A 17,620-nucleotide genomic window follows, 5' to 3' on the forward strand; every position below is an offset into this window, starting at 1 on the left:
TTGATCTCTATTTGACCAAACTTTGACCTCAAAGTGTGAAGCATTTATTATATTCATTCATTTGTATTTCGCAAGTCTATCATTCTGGACAGACTAGCTCCACTAGATTTAGAAACCCCAAGGACCGATCTTGGCACCTCCTATTGTTTTAGAGTAAAATTACTTCTCGAATTCTTTTTCCCACAATCAATTTCACTACAACATAATCAACAAGTAGTGGCGCAATTGTCGAGCAAGTGGCGGGTTCTTAGAGGGCATGGACAAACACTGAAATATTTCTTGAGGAACTCCCACCTTAAAAAGTGTGATCCTCCTCACATATATTCCACAGACTGGTTCAACGAAAATATAAATGATGCAACAATCCAAGGTTTCCAATCTTGCTCCATGCATTTCACTATTTTGGCTCTTTACACATGATTGTCAATCTTGCAATCAAAATTTGCAACTAGTATGTGTGGATCAATGTAGTCATCAAGGCAACCATTATTACAATTATGCATGTTATGGAACTCAACTACGGGAATCTGCACAATGACCATTCCCAAAAAATGGCGTGTGTTATGGAATTTGAGAATTGAATATCAAAAACTTTTTAACAATATCAATTCATGGTGTAAATAAAATTCAAGGCAACCAACCTGTTATAGACAATTTCCACTATTTTCCTGTCATTTAATGTTATCCATTGTCCATGTCTCAAACATTTTCTTCATGATTATTTTCTAAAAGATTCAAGTAAACGACACCAATTATTAACAAAAGATTCAAAGAGAAGCCTTTGGCTTGAACAAATAATTTTAGTTGAAATATAAATTAGACAATTAGAATTTAGGCTAAAATCAATGGAAAATCAATGGAAGGTCTCCTACCAATTATTTTGTGTGCAAATGTCACATCACAAAAATTTATTCTCCATGCAATTATCACATGAAAATGAAAATCATTTTGATACACAAAATTAAAAACATCAGACTCTCGATGGGGGTGACGAACATCGAGACATGCTAGACGCATGTACAATGAATGTATACATTCGACGGATGGGAAAGACAGATAGTATATCCTCCCATTACATAAGGTGTAAGGTGAGTTTAATAGTGTTGTGTGAGAAATCTTATTCACTCTCTACGGGAATGTGTTGGTAGAGTAAGTTGGTTTATGGCGACCGTCAGGGTTCTAAAATGTTATATTGCTTTAGTGGTATGGTGTCTGGCAGCTTGTAGTCTGAGCAATGGTACTCTGTCTGGTGTCTTCAGCCCTCATGTGGTCTGGGAGTCGTGGAGAAAACTTCGTTGTCGCCTCCACCACCGTGCACGATTAGCAAAGGCGTGAAGTCTTTCTCCCATTGCCTAGTTCCTCGCTTTTGTCAGTGGATTGAGAGAATTCTGCATGGTAATTTGGTCAGCCTTAGTTTCTATACTTCTCCTGCTTGCTAGCTTTCTCCCTGTGTGTTATCAGTGTTTAGGGTGGTGTCTATGTCTTTTGTTCGTCGACTATTGTTTGGGTCTCCCTCTCGCGGTGTTTACCCTGGAATCCTAAGACGCTCCATTAGGTGAGGAGCAATCAGGCTCGACGGTGGAAGGCAGTCTAGAGGTGACTGTCGTGACTGGCAATTGGCTTCGGTTCATTTCTCGTGTCTTTGTGCTCTCGTGTCAAGTCCCTCTATCGGTGTCTTTACACCCAGGTGCTTCCCCTGTCAAAGGAGAAGAGGCTTCAGTCTAGCTGGCGTGTTTATTATCTGTGGGATTGCTTGCAACCCTCCTGGCTAGTGTGTGGTGGTTGTTAACTCTAAGGAGTAGGATTTTGCTGGATAATTTGGGGCTAGCTCTCGGCCCGCTTTGGCTCAAGGTTTGTCGAGGTGATGCAGATTGTTGTTGTTCCTGTCTTGGGGGTGTCTCCCTGGGCACTCACCATGCGTCTTGTGTCATGTAATTATCGCTCCTAGCCCCAACGGGAGGGAGCTTCAACCAGTTAGTGTGGTCCCAGCATCGAGATGAAGGTGGCGCTGGAGGGTCGAGCTACTAAGCGTCCAAAGCAGGGTGGACAAGCTACTGGAGGTGCGATCTGAACAGCGTAGGGAGCCCGTGGCGGCAGAGGTGGTGTGAGCGTAGTGCGGGGTGGTCGTGTAGCTGGTGGTGGTAAGTAAGGTAATGTGGCGAGTGGGGGTAGAGCAAGTGCGCGGGGTCAGAATCGTTGGCAAGGGCACGCAAGAAGTGCAAGGCGACAACTTCGCTCTGATGCCTATCATGACTTGTTCTAGATTGTTCTGGATCGCCTGGAAGTTTGCGATAAGACCAAAAAGGAAGAACACGAGGTTGTCATCGCCACGCTAAATCAATTGCATTACCTTCAATGCCATGTTAGAGAAATGATTGTGGTAGTTTGGCGTTGGCGTGGACAAAATCTGCTAGCTGAAAAGGTTGAGAAGCTAGAAATGTGGATGGCTCACTTCGAGCGACATGTTTTGTGTTCATATCGCCCCCCTTCCCCTCCAAGGACTGGGCTAGACAATCCAACGTCCATTACTTCTAATGATTAAGCATGGTCTCAAGCTAAGTTGCAGGAAACGTGTCCCTAGGGGTCGTTTCCTCCCGGGAAACGAAACGAAACCCGGAAACGCGTACCGTACGGCCTAGAAACGCGTTTTCGGCCGTACTGCCACGTTTCCCGAAACGGAAACGTGGCAGTACGGCCAGAAACGCGTTTCCAGGCCGTACGAGCCACGTTTCCCCAAATTTATGTGTTGTTTTTTAAATTTTTTTTTTTAATTTGTTTTTAAAAATTTTTTAGGTTACTGGGATGTTCTAGAAACCTATTCTAAAGTTATAAAAGAGCAGTTTGTCTCATTCTCTCATCACACTATTCAGCAAGTCGTTTCTCTTGGAGACTGGCAGTTGTTTTAGCTAGGGTGTTTTGAGCAGTGAGCAAAGTAGATTTCAACAGCAGGAGAAAGAGCTTTCTGTAGCAAGAGAGAGATTTCAGCAAGAGATTTCAGTAGCAGCAGATTTGGCTCAGCTACAACCATATTTCTCTTCTCTTTCTGGCATTTCGGGGTAGTCTCAGCCACAGATAATTAATTTGGGTAAGCCACATTCATTTTTTTAGTTTTTTCTTACTATTTCTTCAATTTTTCTAGGGTTTAGGCATTGTGCTGCTTCTATTTTTGATGAGGATTGTTATGATGAGGATTAGTCTTTTGTGACTTGTCTCTATAGTTCTTGCAGCCTTATAGTCTTTATTGTACTTGCAGCCTCATATACTAATATAAATAAAGGTTGATTTTGGATTTTCCTATATTTTTATTTTCATTATGTGATCATTCATGACTCATGAGTAAATGTGATGTAAATTTAATCTTAATGTTTAAATGTAATAAATTATAATCATATAATGTAAATGTATCATTCATGCTTTATGATTGCACATATATATAATAATAATTTTTAAATATTTTTAATATATATATATATATATATATATATATATATATTCGCGTTTCCCCGTTTCCAAAATTTGGGGAGGTCGCGTTTCATTTCGCTTCCCGTTTCAGAAACTCGTTTCCGTTTCCCCGTTTCGTGCAACTTAGGTCTCAAGTGTTCCTCTGGTTCTATTTGTCTTTTGGAACTTTTGGCATGTTAAGCTTTGGACTTCTCCCTTAGTTTTGTTATTGTTTCTTTGTCATACAGTGATAGCGTTAGTCAACAACCCAATCGAGGTGAGACTACTTGTATTTTGAGAGCTATGTACTTTCCTTTTCATGAATGAATAGAACCTCAATTTACAAATAAAAAAAAAAAACTACATCATAGACAAAATTAAAATCATTGTTATACATACAATTAAAAAATAAAAATAAAAATAGATCACACTACAACAAAGCATTTCTTTCCAGGGATACCTCGTAATACAGTAACTTGTTGCACAAAGCATTATCTTCGTCGTCTACTTCTCACACCCAAATCTAAAGAGATATGATACAACATTGAACAAAGTATTTTCTTAGGTGTGGTACATATGGAACTGGAACATGCATTAACCTTTTGACAGTACCCTCTGAGCAACTGCGAATTTATACACTATGAAGCACATTCTCACAAAACAAATAGTGGGTTATGATAGAGTCAAACTTAATGATCTCCTTGCTCAAGCTCTCCTCTCAAAACAAGGTCATGTGTATGAACTTTTTCATCTCATACTTGATCTTGATGAGATCATTTTTTTGGTATACTTGGAATACACTGAAAACATAGTCATAAAAAGTGTTAGTTGTTACAGGTGTTGTGGACTTCCATGCGTATACGGATCTTCAATACAACATAGAACCTCTCAAGGCCTTACAGAGCTCAAGAGGCCAATACCTTTAAAACCATTAAATACATCGAGGTTCCCAAGGCCTTGCAAAGCTTGAGGCCAATACCTTGAAAGCCATTAAATACTATAGCATATAATTATCTAATAATTTGTTCTTTGAGCGAGATGGAAAGAAAAGAAGAGGTGGTTTTTAATTTAATAAATCAAGTTAGGTTGACTTCAATCGATCTAGTCAAGTGACTTTTGGTAAGTGCCTTCATTGTGGAGGCCCAACTTCGAACCCATCAAAGACACAAAAGGTCGTAATAATGTGACAATGTTGTGATTATATAATAGGAGATAAGGTGCCCTCTTAGTCAATAAAGGGGGTTTATCTATCAGATAAATTCAACTCTAGCAACTCTCATGAACAAGGTTCGCTACTTGTGGTTTAGGAATAAAATGCATAAAAAGCTCCCTCTGACAACATTGACTAGATAACTGCATCCTTGTCATACCCGGTTACAAGGCATTAATTACTACTTGTAGGACAAAAATCCAGCAACGTCAAATTTTTTATTGCCGTAGGGTGTTCAGGAGTTTCCAATCGATATACGCGGTCAGAAAAATTGGAAACATTGTCGATCATGGCAACCACTACGAAATGTGATATCAAAGTCCAATAAATGTTGAAAAGCAACCATTTGGTTGCACGTTTAATTTTCTTCATTAATACTACACAACTGAAGAAAAATTTCATTTTAACTCGTTGAAAAGGAATGTTTCATGTGTGCTCATCCACAATTACCACAATAATCGTAATCATACACACCGCTTCTTGTGATAAATTGTTCAATTAGTAAAGCGATATTCCTTTAAGCACAATGCAATATTCCTTTAAGCACAATTACCACAATGATCATAAACATACACAACATTTTTTATCGTAAAGCACTTCCATCCAACATATACTATCTACGCCTAAAGTGGACAAGATATAATATTAGGTTTATAATTAGATAGATTATTTACCAATCATTGATGTTCTAGCAAAATGATTGACCAACATACATTGCCTCTGAAAGTTTACTTTCATACGTTGAATGTATTCTCATTAGTGCAACTTTTCCCCTTTATTTTACTCATCAAGTGTACTCTCATTAGTACAACTTCTCACCTTAACAAAGCCTTGGTAACTGGGTGAGTCTGCCTGTCGAGTCTCTTTAATTAGTATGTATAACAGAGCAAAGAAAATAAAAGTAACTGCACCTCTCTATGCGGTGAAAAATATGAAAAGCACAATGATCAGAAATAAACGGAATGTCAGTGCTCTTTCAAGAGGGCCTCAACCCAGTATACTTGGGAACAAAATATGAACATCAAAACATAATAATCGGAAAATTAGTTAGGAAAAATAACTCTTGTACCACATAATAATACACACCGTGATTTGATAATAAGAACAGCAATTACATTGCTTCTGGGCATTTCGATAGCCAGAATAAAATAGCTTTTCTACATGCCAATTGTTTTAGCTTTGCTCTGAACCATGAGATGTGCAGTATACACAGCACATGGCATTAAATGGTCTGCAAACATCAGTACGGGCGAAACTTTCTTGCGGCCCTCATCTGTGCTATCCGCTTTTTATCCTCCTCAAATTTATTTTGTAGCTCCATAATCTCTGCAAAAAAACAACATTTTAAAATTTTTCAATTGGCTGATGCACACATCTAGCAGGTTTACTGGCAAACAGGGGTTTGGTATAGCTATGAAATTCAACAGATGAAGCATTTTGTTGGGCACATGTTTAGCTTAAAAGTATCAATGTGTTTTCCAAAAAATATTGGACTGGGATGGTTGAATTATAATCAAATGAATAGGAAAAAGAAGTGCCTGTGTTCTTTTATTTTGTTCAATGTCTTTCTATCATATCCACTCAAACTAAAATACAGAATAGTGAACATACCATCAGAAAACTGGAAACTGCAGCAAGAAATGTGTCCTTTTATTTTGTTCAATGTCTTTCTATCATATCCACTCAAACTAAAATACAGAATAGTGAACATACCATTTCTGCGAGCCTCTCGCCTTTGGAATCTATAAAATGTCACAGCAGATTCCTTGGCCTTCTTTTTTGCATTTTTTGCCTGAGCAGCAGCTAGCCCAACAGAACCCATAGCAATTCCACTTTCAGAATCTACGGTTTTCTTCCTTCCCTTATGATGAACAACAACTGTCCATCCTTCGGCTGCAGAAGCGGCTTCTCTCTCCTTTCTTTCCTGCAAGATTTAGGTAATAGAATAACCTACTTATTCACAGACCTATAGTTATAATATAAATGTACATACAAGTCAACTTGTATGCAACTTGAGAACAACGAAAAGACTAAGATATATGAGATGATTAACTCGAATTAATGCCACAAGATGAAAATACATATAAATGCATACAACAGCAGACAAATGCTTGTGTACCTTCTCTGCCTGAGCTTCATGATTCTCAATAAAATCATCAATTTCTTGTTGCAGAACCTTCAATCCAGGTCTCTTATTGTGGTAATCAAGAAGCCATTCTGTCTCAAGGAAATGAAACGTTATTCCTCGAAAATAGTACAAAAGTCTCCTCATATATCAGAACCTTATCATGCCTGACAACAAGAGGCATGAAACCTCGAAATGTGTGGCTAAATGAACACGATTAGGACACAGAAATTCTAATTACAAAATTATAAACTGCTAATTGAAACAATTGCACCTAAGAAATAGAACACAATTAAAGAAAACTTGTTTTCCTATGATGTGAGTTACTTGAACAATGTAAAGTATCCGTAACAAGAGGCATGAAACCTCGAAATGTGTGGCTAAATGAACACGATTAGGACACACAAATTCTAATTACAAAATTATAAACTGCTAATTGAAACAATTGCACCTAAGAAATATAACACAATTAAAGAAAACTTGTTTTCCTATGAAGTGAGTTACTTGAACAATGTAAAGTATCCGTACTACATCATTAGCGAGACAAGACAAGAAGAGCATTAGATCAAATAATTAACCCTTCTGCATTATTAAGTGCCCTGTATTTACTTGAAAGGTTGCAGGCTAATAATATATTACTGTATATTTATGTTTCTCCCTTTCACTATTAAACCCATGCCTTAGTCTTAATTGGGAGGGAGACAGAGTAAGTTGAATCAAGCTCGAGGTCAAGGGTTGTTCATGCCTTAGCTTAGACAACAATGAATGATTTGGCAATGGTAAAAGTTGACACCGAACCAGGCGGATGGAAAATGGTATAGAAAAGAAAGGGAAGAAAGAGAAGTTAAACAACTACTATAGTACTTAACTTCACTTGGTCTCATGTATTTATTATTTTTCAGCGTTTTATATGAACAGAAGCCAAAAGGCTGCTCATACTAAATGTGGATCACATCTACAAAATGTAATTTTGTTCCTTATTCAAAACTTGAATAAAGTTGCAAGTTATTTTTCCATTGGAAAAACAAAAAAAAAAAAACATCAAATGCCTATTGTTATAAATTAGGGTTTATAAAGATAATTTATAGTATGCAAAATTTATGACAGCAATAATAAAAATAGTCCACAATTAATGATAATCAATAAATAATCAAAGCCTATTTAACAAGGAAACAAGGGAAAAGATTACAGCAATTTTCGATGGCTGAAAATGCACAAAACAGTGACTTAAACCTCGATGTCAGACTTAAAATAATGGTTGAAAATGCATTAAAATTACAATTTTTCTTTTTTCAATTTAAGAGATACTTAGTCTAACCCTAGGACTATGATGTTTAAGATATTGTATGCTATTAAATGCAGATTTTGTTGTGTCCTAACCCTAATTTGCCATGAAAAGAAGAAAAAGATGAAAAATTTTAAAAGATTAGCACCCAAAGACTAGTGCCTTATCAATCTTAGATATATGGAGCCATAAAAAGGCAAGGTAAAAGGTGGAAGACCTTGGTAGGAGTGAGTAGCAGAGAGAAATCCTCTCAATGAAACCTTGGTGATTTTCAATCAATGGAAGATTTAAGGTCAAGGAATGTTATTCTAAGTTTTCTTGAAGGATACTAGATGACAAATCTTGCAAAGGAAATTTTTTAACCATAAAATATTCAACATACCATGAAAACTTCATAGAAACCCTAATTCTAAAAAAATGTAAAATGAAAGGCAATATTCACAATAAAATAACACAATTCACTATAGCATCAGTTCATCAATCTGAGCCCTATGATTTAGCTCAATTGGTTGAGTTCCCGTCGCTAAAGCACCTCGCTAATGGGAGGTTATGAGGTCAATTCTCCTGGAAAAAAATCACTTCATCAATCCAGAAATAAAATCCCTCCAAGCAATTTTATCCTCCCGCAGACAATTTTCTATCCTTTAGTGATCCATTGCATCCTGGAGACAAGAGACACTAGTGCGCCTTTTTCTCTAATGGTTTTTATTTTTCTTGCATAACTTGGCTCACAAGTCTTTGTTTATGCATCAATAGCCCCTTAAAGATGAAGCGATTTATTGCTCATCGGGATTGGGATGTCAAAGTTCATTTCATTTTGATTTGCTCATGCATTAGCCAAGAGCTCGATGAGGGCTAATGTGGTGGGTAGAGCTCAAGCTAGGATTTTGGCCACGTAATTTATTAAACCCCGATCATTCTTTTGCATTTTATCATAATGGCTCATGCTCTTTATTTTCTTTCAACTGCACCAACCTCTCAGGGAAAAGTTTCCAAGCCCCTACTCAAGAATAAGAAAATGGGAAGCCAATATTGGTGACAAATAGCAATCAAACCCAAGATTGGGATGTGGATATAGAGGATAGATGAAAAGTGTTAAGTATGGACTACCATGGACACGCAACATCAATCAATGCCTCCTATTTATGCCCCTCATGTATGGCAGTAAGAACGGCCTCAAAGAAGGTCATACTAGACTAGGGGTTGAGGATAACCATTGATGAAGCACATAAACAACAACACAATCAAATGTTGTCAATCATCCAACTCAACTTGTGTTCTATACCAATATGCTCTTAAACATTAAATGAAAGCACTTGATTATGAAAATGGTTAATGTACCTTATAATATATGGCCCACCTTCATCTTATCAATAAGTTAGATGTCACAAAGCACTGACCGAAGCATAAATGAAGGGCCTTTGAGGCTAGTTATCTGTAGATCACATAGGATTGTTGGTTGGCAAGCTAAACAAAATGGGAGAAAAAGTTCTCCTAGTGGTCACCCACGTGGGTGGATAGCAGTCCCCCCCCTTCCCAACCACCATTAGGGAGTTTGTCGAATCATGTTTGATTTAACATCATGACCATTACATTATTGAATTGGTGGAATGCCTTGTCATCACATTGGCAATCCCACGTATCATTACGGAGGAACTTAGATGCACTCGATGGCGAGAGTGCTCACTTCGACCACTTGATTGTTGTCACATGTGTGCTCATGGTCTAGGAGTGTGCAGTCCTTTTAAAGGTTAGTTTATTCATTTTTGGAGGATTCTAGAAAGGAACTATTGAGAAGGATTATTATATTGCTAGTTTGACTTGTTGACATATTCCATTTGCTTGAGTTAAGGAGGGCAATGGAGCTTTTCACCCACTTTCTTGTCATGCTAGACAAGGTGCACCACTTGTGTAGGCTCATAACATGACACATTCCATTGTTATTTTATACATTATGGACCATGTGTACTCAAATTGGCTTAGCAATATTATTTGTTTATGTTAAACTCACAAAAAATGATAAGCAAGATATAGATAATCGTGAGATACATATTATTCACAAAGATATGCATTTTATACAATGTCCAATGACCCTTGATTTTCATATTCCAAGTGGTCTCTTGAACTCCAATGACTCTTCATATCCCACACCAAAACCCTTAGCGGATTAGGTGTCCAGCATTCTCCCCCTTAATTTGAAGGGGTATATATGAGTCCAAGAACATAATTGAAATACACAAAATGCATGGCAGCAATTGGTTGAATGTGCTCTCTAGAGTCTAAAATGATGCTATAAGGTGGGAGAACTCGAGGTCTCAACCGATAGTGGTTTAAGGATGACCACAAACACTGGTACACTTAATACAGTTCCTGGAACAGTTCTGAATCTAGATAGAAGTTGAAGGCTTCTTTTTTTTAAGGGATACCATTGAGGTCTCAACCTAGAACGCTTGATGCAGTTCCTGGAACAATTTCAAATCTGGCTAGAAGCTCATGCAAGAGGAAGTGCTCCCTATTTCTTGAAAAAGGGAGACCATTGAGGTCTTAACCAACAGTGGTTTAAGGTTGACCACCAACCATGAATCTGGGTATGGCTGACTGTGGCTCTAGGCTCAAGCAACAGGCTCAGGCTCGCTTGAGCCTTGATGTAGCTTTGAAGCTTGTAGATGACCATCAATTCCCCTTCTGTCAGATATAAAGTGAGAAGATGAAGAAATCTCAACTGCAAGATGTGCCAATACTTGAGAACAGATTATGTGGTATGACCGAAATATCTTCTTGGTTGTTGAAGCCCCAATGTCAAGAAGTGATCCATCCAACGTGAATCTTCGTTCTTGCAAAAGGTGAATTTGTTTGAATGATGAGTGTTTTTATGACAATGCTCACACGGGTGAAGATCAAAACAATGATCTTTCACATGGCCAACTCTATTACAGTGTTGGCATCTGAAAATATGTAGTTGTTGTGGAAGAGGAGCAGAATCTGGAACAAGTGAATATGAATCACCATGAAGAAACCTGGCACTTTGAAACTAAATGGGTTTAGAGTAGTTTGGAGTATGAAAGGACAACCCCTTCTCATATCCAAGACCAATTTTGTTCTTATTGTCGATAAGCTCTTCCCAAGCCCTGATGATGGGCTTGGAAAGTGCATACTGAATTTTTGCATCTACATACAAATTTGTTCCTGAGATGGACTTAGTGATCTGATCAATTTCTAGTTGTTGATGGGAGTCAACTTCAAATTCAAAAAGGGGATTGTTCTGAACAAAAACCAATTCAAAATGATGTCTTTTTTGTTGTAACTCATTTCGATGTAGTTGCGATTCGAGTTGCAGAAACTTGATCTTTTTGTGTGCATCTTGTAGACAGATTCTTACATTAGTAAAAGAGGCTTTGTTGATTTTCAATGTGTCTTCAACAGTAGACAACATTAGTGTGCTTAACTCTAACAAATCATTGAGTCTGGCCATTGTCTCAACAAAAAATAAAGGCCTCAAAGGGTTTCAACTAGAAATGCACCACTATCAATTCCAGAAGCTTCTTTTACTACGGCTTCAATTGATGAAAGAAATACCATGCTACACCAAAATATTCAATAAACACCTTCCAGCCTTCAAAAACACTATACAACAACCCTAAAACTCTACAAATTTGGTCTTCTTTCGTATGTCACAAGTGCTTGTTGTAAAATTACCAATGACAAACAGTCAAAAACAAACCCCTAATAGTGGCTGCAAATTAGGTAGGGAAAGGTTCAAACCATTGTTTAAAAATTGGTTGAACTGGAATCAAAAGTGGTTGGTTTAACTAGTTCACCCCTGACATGTTGCAAGAGGCCATTGAAGAACAAACAGTAACACGATAGCTACAATTCTTGGATTTAGCATTGAGAGCATTCGCCCTTTTGTGCCTTCATTTAATTCTATACATTTGCATGCCACACGAAGTGCCTAATGAAGGCTCTATCCACGCTTTCTCTTTGTCTCAAGGCTACTTGAGACTTTTCAAAAGTTGGGTTGCTATAGATGTTTTTGACAATGTTTACATTGCTACCACACATCAAAGACTCTACAAGCAGTGAGGGCTCGTTCTGCAAATTCCCATGGTTTTTGGCAACCCATGACCTCCATAATGGCAACGACAACCAATTTAGGCCTTTGATCTTCGCCCACAAGACTCCACCAATGGTTCAAGCAATTACCCTTGAGGGATGTTATATGACCCTAACCTATTTAGAACCTGGTCTCCAAAATACTTACGACCAAAGCATGTATGTATGATGAGGAGATTGGCTAGCAGGCTAGAAAGTGGCTTGTTCGACGGGTAGGCAAAAGCGAAAAGCTTTGCACATTGTGCTTACACTTTGGAGAATCTGTTGTGGCCATAGCCCAGTGGTTGTAGAGCTTTGCATTGCCGCTAAGAACAGTGCACTGAAATCATGTGAAATCTAGTCTTTACATCCTTCGAAACCATGTGAAATCTAGTATTTATGTCTTGTAGCATAAACTATGAACACTGGAATTACGAAGCGCTACGTCGAAGTGAAGCGTGGCGTTGCTATCCATATCAAATTCTATCCCCACAATGAATGGTTAGAAAGCAAAGACAAGGGACTACTGATGGTGCATCTCATAGATGCAGATAGACAATTAGGCCCCCGCTTAGACCACTTAACAGGGCTTCACATTACCAAAATATGATCCTCCTAAAAGACCATGTCCAAGGTGTGTTTCTAAATGTGCAAGGAACGTTTCTCAGAGATGCTACAGAATTGGGCAGAGGTAGCAGCTAGAATTTAGCTGATGCAACATTCATGAAATGCAGAATTGATGACAAAACTAACATGCACAGAGAGGCCACAAAACCAATGGCTCAAACTTGAGCAAGTCAGGAATTCGCCAGCTCTGATGCCATGTTAAACTTACACAAAATGATCGGTATTTAGATAATCGTGAGATACATATTATTCACAAAGATATACATTTTATACAATGTCTAATGACCCTTGGTTTTCATATTCCAAGTGGTCTCTTGGACTCCAATGACTCTTCATATTCCACACCATAACCCTTAGTAGATTAGGTGTCCAACAGTTTATGCATTTCAAAATTAGCTCTAGGGATTTTCATTAGATATTATTATTTTATTATTGGAGGTTTGAACCAAGAAGATTATAAAAGCAACGCTTCCCCACTTATAATGGTTGTTGAATGAGTAGTGAACTCTTGGTATAGTTCTTGATGGTTTCTATGGGATGCTAATTCAGGTAATGCAACTCCTTTTAATATGTGCTTGCCATTGCATCTTTTATAGTAATGCCTATCTCTCTACATTTGTTGCATGCATAAGTTGCTATTGAAAAATACAAACCCATAGTCTTGGAGGCCATATTTACTAGTGATCGCACTTGCTAAATTTTTTAAGCATACGACAGCAAGGAAAAGATTGGATTCAAACTTTTGCAATATTATCACCATTATTTCCTTACTGAGATGTCCTTCCAATAGTCCTTATTCGATCCCATATGCACTATGTTTTGTTGGGCATTGGCACAACCTTGTAACCAATATAAAATCCATGTTAAAACTTATTTTATTTCTGCTCTACAGATCTGGAAATTACAGCACTTCATTATACTCCAGCCGAGTCCCAAGAAGGTCTAGATATAAATTCATATCCTACTTTGCATACCCAATGCTAGATTTGAACTTGATGGCATAAATCTGCAAGTTGAACCTCGTAATAGCATATGTCTAGAACAGATTTATACATTTTCTAATCTACCCTTTGTGCTGGAAATCATTTCTGAAGATAGCTGTCTTTTATCCACTTGTGAATCACTTTCTAATTCTGGATATTGATGGTTTAATACAGCTGTCAATACACTGTTTGTCAAGGCTAAAATCAGATCTGAAAAGAGATATAGAAGTCTGTCTTTGTTCACCCTAGAAATAATTTCTAAGAGGAGATTTCTATATGTGTACTAATCTGCTACAAACAGTCAATCAAACCTAGAACTCAGACCTCTTGTCCTTAGTAATTTACAACCCATAGAGACTATAGATTATACATTTCACCCCATCTGAAATTGGACTAAATAGGCTGATATACACAAAGAGAGAGCGAGAGACCAGATTGTTGATTATTCCATAATCCAGCCTCTATTTGTCATACACTTGTGGATTGAGTAGATATAGGGAAGCCCCCTTGCAGTAATCGTAAATCATCCTAAAGTGAGGGAAGAGGGTGTCAAGTTGACAGTGCTAAATCTTCCAAGTTTCATTTGTCCTTTCAGCTCGTGAAGGCTTTGCACACAATGTGAGAGATCAAGTGGTGACAAGCCACATGTAGACCCCAGAGGCAGTTGAATTTGATTATAATTTATAATAATTAATCAGGGACATGGTAAAAAGAAGACAAAAGTGCAAGGGTAGCTGGCTCAAGGCGGGCATATGATGAATATATTACAGTTCTTAATGAACACATTTTAGCATATGTCAGTCTGCCCCATAAGATCAACCCTAGGGATTTGGACAGATGTAATGTACGTATGTAGCAGCTAGCAAAGAACATACTGCTTCCAAGCCAACTTTCAAGATGATGATAAATAATCAGGCACATGGTAAAAACAAGAAAGAAGGGCAAGGATATGAATGCATTACATTTCTTTAATGGACAAATTTTAGCATGTCAGTCTGACCCATAAGATTGGGCAGGCAGAATGTGTATATAGTGGATAGCAAAGAAAATGCTGCTTCAAAGGCAAGTTTCGAGACAATAATAACATATCATACACATGGTAAAAGCAAGAGAAAAAGGTAAGGACAGTTGACTGAAAACAAAATATAATGAATACATTACAGTTCCATGATGAGCATATTGTAACATATGTCAGTCTGCCCTATAAGATCGATCCTAGGGATTGGACAGACATCACGTGTGTATGTAGCAGCTAGCAAAGAACATGCTGCTTCCAAGGCAAATTTCAAGATGAAAAGTATTTTTATGTCAAATTCCTGGAGCTAGACTTGGCTTGTGACATGGAAATTATGTTATCTTCATACTTTCTTTAAAACTTTGACCGACTAAGATTCTGTACAAGGCAGCTCTCATGCAAGACTGATGAACAATTTAGACAATCAATCGAATATCAAAATCAAAAACATTCTACAGGTTTGCAACCAACCCTTACGTACTTTTCATCCCTCTTAAAGGCACATCCTCCTTATTCTCCTCTTCCACATTATCATCCTCTGCTGCAGGTCTCCTCTTCTTTATTTTCTTCTTTTTCCTTGATTCCAAAGCCACATGCCCTTCACGCAATTTTTCTTGCTTGTGTTTGCTCAGTTCTGAAAAAGAAACAATATATAAATACAGCTAAAGACCATGTCAATACAGTAGAGGTCTTTCCATAAATTGCCTTTGTACTACCTGTTGCTACAAAATCCGCAATCATAATATAAAATACACTTTATGCTTTGTGCTCCCAAGCTTATTGCCATTTACCAAAGTCGTATAAATAACAAATACAATAGGTTAACAATAACAAACTAATGCAACTTTCCACAGACAATCCTTATTTTATGAGGGACTTTAGCTACAGAGGGCAGATTCCTGACCTAAAAATGACATTACTGAACTTCAATTTCAAAGTGCTCTACATTAAAAATGTCAACAGTCCAGAAATCAGGGCACTCAGTCCCTCCCTCTTAATAATAAAAGCATTTACAATAGAAATCAAAGCTGTTAAAGGCAAAATTTATTCCAGGCCCTCATGAGATTATAATTTATCTTAATATAACTGTCAATAGGAACAGATGGAGAAGTGGAGCTGTGCTAGGGTTTCACTGTTTGCAGGTTTTCTCATGGATGTCGCCATCAATCATGAACCATGGAGCGAAGACGTTATGGCGAGTGGCGGGAGTCCACGAAATATCTTTGTTGTCGTATGCAATTGTTCTCCAGTCGCTTGCGGCTGGGTCTTTCTACAGACCACACAAACAAATGGATCGCCCACATCCAAGCAACAAGGATCTTGTTTTAAAAAAGGAACCCATAACTGATCAGTGAGATCCTAATCGCAGGCAGTTTGGGGTTTCTTGGCCGAAACTAGAGTGGATGGCGACGGAATTATTCGAAGTCTGGTGCAGATTGTGCACAGATCACACCATTTGGGGTATTGTTAGCACAGAAGGTCTCCAAAGTGAAAACACTGATGGGCCAGACTTCTTTGGCAGCAGCCAGAATCACAGGGTGGTATGACACCTCATGAGGAAGCAGACTTCTGCATGCATGAGCATTCTGCTAACACCAGTTTATCAAGATCGTTTTCGAACCAATGATATTTGTGCAGATGGATCGTATTTGATTCTTCTAGATCCCTATCTCCTCTTATGTCTGGTAGCCAATGGAATGAGGGGGGATCAAGATTTTTTGTGGAGTTTTACATCGTCGGATCCGTTGGTTTCACAAGCCTTGTCGCTTTGTGATTCTCAAATTGGGGCCAATCTGATAGAACAATATCTTCCACATCCCGTTGTCCATGAGTCTCCTCTCAGCCTTTCATCTCCAGATCTAGACAAAAGACAGATAGAAGAAGGAAAATACCAGATTTTCATCAAAAATATTAACGGAAACACATCTCTCTTATGGATCTGGGGCTCAGATCTAGTGAAACACCTGAAGCAAAGCATTCAAAGTGACATGGGAATTCCGGCAACGCTCCAAGTTTTGTTATATGAAGGTAAAGTGCTCCAGGATTCCCTCCAGCTGATAGGTTATGGTGTGGCAAAGGATTCTACAATAATATTAAATTTGTGGCTGCAGAGTGGAGCTACAGGCTTCAAAAACCCGAATACAAGTGGAGCTCGGAGTTCCAGAAACTCCAGTTGGATCAACATCACATAAGGAAGTCATTTGATCCAAAAACCCCAGTGAATCAAGCTCATTCAAGGATGCAGTGAAAGGGAAGACATGCAACCCATCTGATCCAATCCAAAATATCCCAGGACCTTACATCGTTGAATAGAAAGAACATGCACCAACAATGGCAATTAATCTACCAGAGGTAAATGGTCTTTTCAACATTCTCCAATCTAGAGTTGTTATCTACAGATTCAATGGCTTATGGCCCAAATCGGAGGACCTTCATCAGTGGATATTCACCACCTGGACCCCCAACTATGTTATTTAATTATGCTCTAGGGGATTCTTTATTGTACAATTTGACACACAAAAAGATCTAGAATTCACTCTAAATGAGGGGGCATGGTTTTGGGGCAAAGCAAGTCTCTTAATAACTCCATGTTTTTCAGAGTTCAATGATACCACAATGGTAGTCTCAAAAATGTCGTAATGGTTGAGACTACACAACCTCCCCCTCCCTCTCTGGCATCACCAAGTATTAGAGGGCATTGGAAAATTGAAATACACTGGGAAAATTTATAAAGATGGATCTGGAAAGAACTGGAAAAAGGAATTTTCACTTTTTCCAAAATCTGTGTAGAGGTAGACCTCAGTAAATGTCTACCTGATCGCATTCACATGACTCATAATAG

The 17,620-nt window shown here is 38.1% G+C and overlaps 1 protein-coding gene across 1 annotated transcript in view; it reads right to left on the bottom strand.

The window, feature by feature from the left end:
- Nucleotides 1-5,920: 5,920 nt before the first annotated feature.
- Nucleotides 5,921-17,620, bottom strand: part of LOC149202899 (uncharacterized) — a 50,852-nt gene continuing 39,152 nt past the window's right edge. The window contains exons 2-4 of the mRNA XM_089403291.1: nt 15,260-15,412; nt 6,365-6,868; nt 5,921-5,977 (exon numbers count right to left, since the gene is read on the bottom strand). Of these exons, the coding sequence (XP_089259417.1) occupies nt 6,648-6,868; nt 15,260-15,412 (374 nt within the window). The 3' untranslated portion in view covers nt 5,921-5,977; nt 6,365-6,647. The remainder of the gene's footprint in view (nt 5,978-6,364; nt 6,869-15,259; nt 15,413-17,620) is intronic.

The sequence above is a fragment of the Pinus tabuliformis genome, chromosome 2_1 (genome assembly GCF_031772625.1).
Source record: "Pinus tabuliformis cultivar Carrire ecotype Pingquan chromosome 2_1, CPIR1, whole genome shotgun sequence".
Taxonomy (NCBI): Eukaryota; Viridiplantae; Streptophyta; class Pinopsida; order Pinales; family Pinaceae; genus Pinus; species Pinus tabuliformis.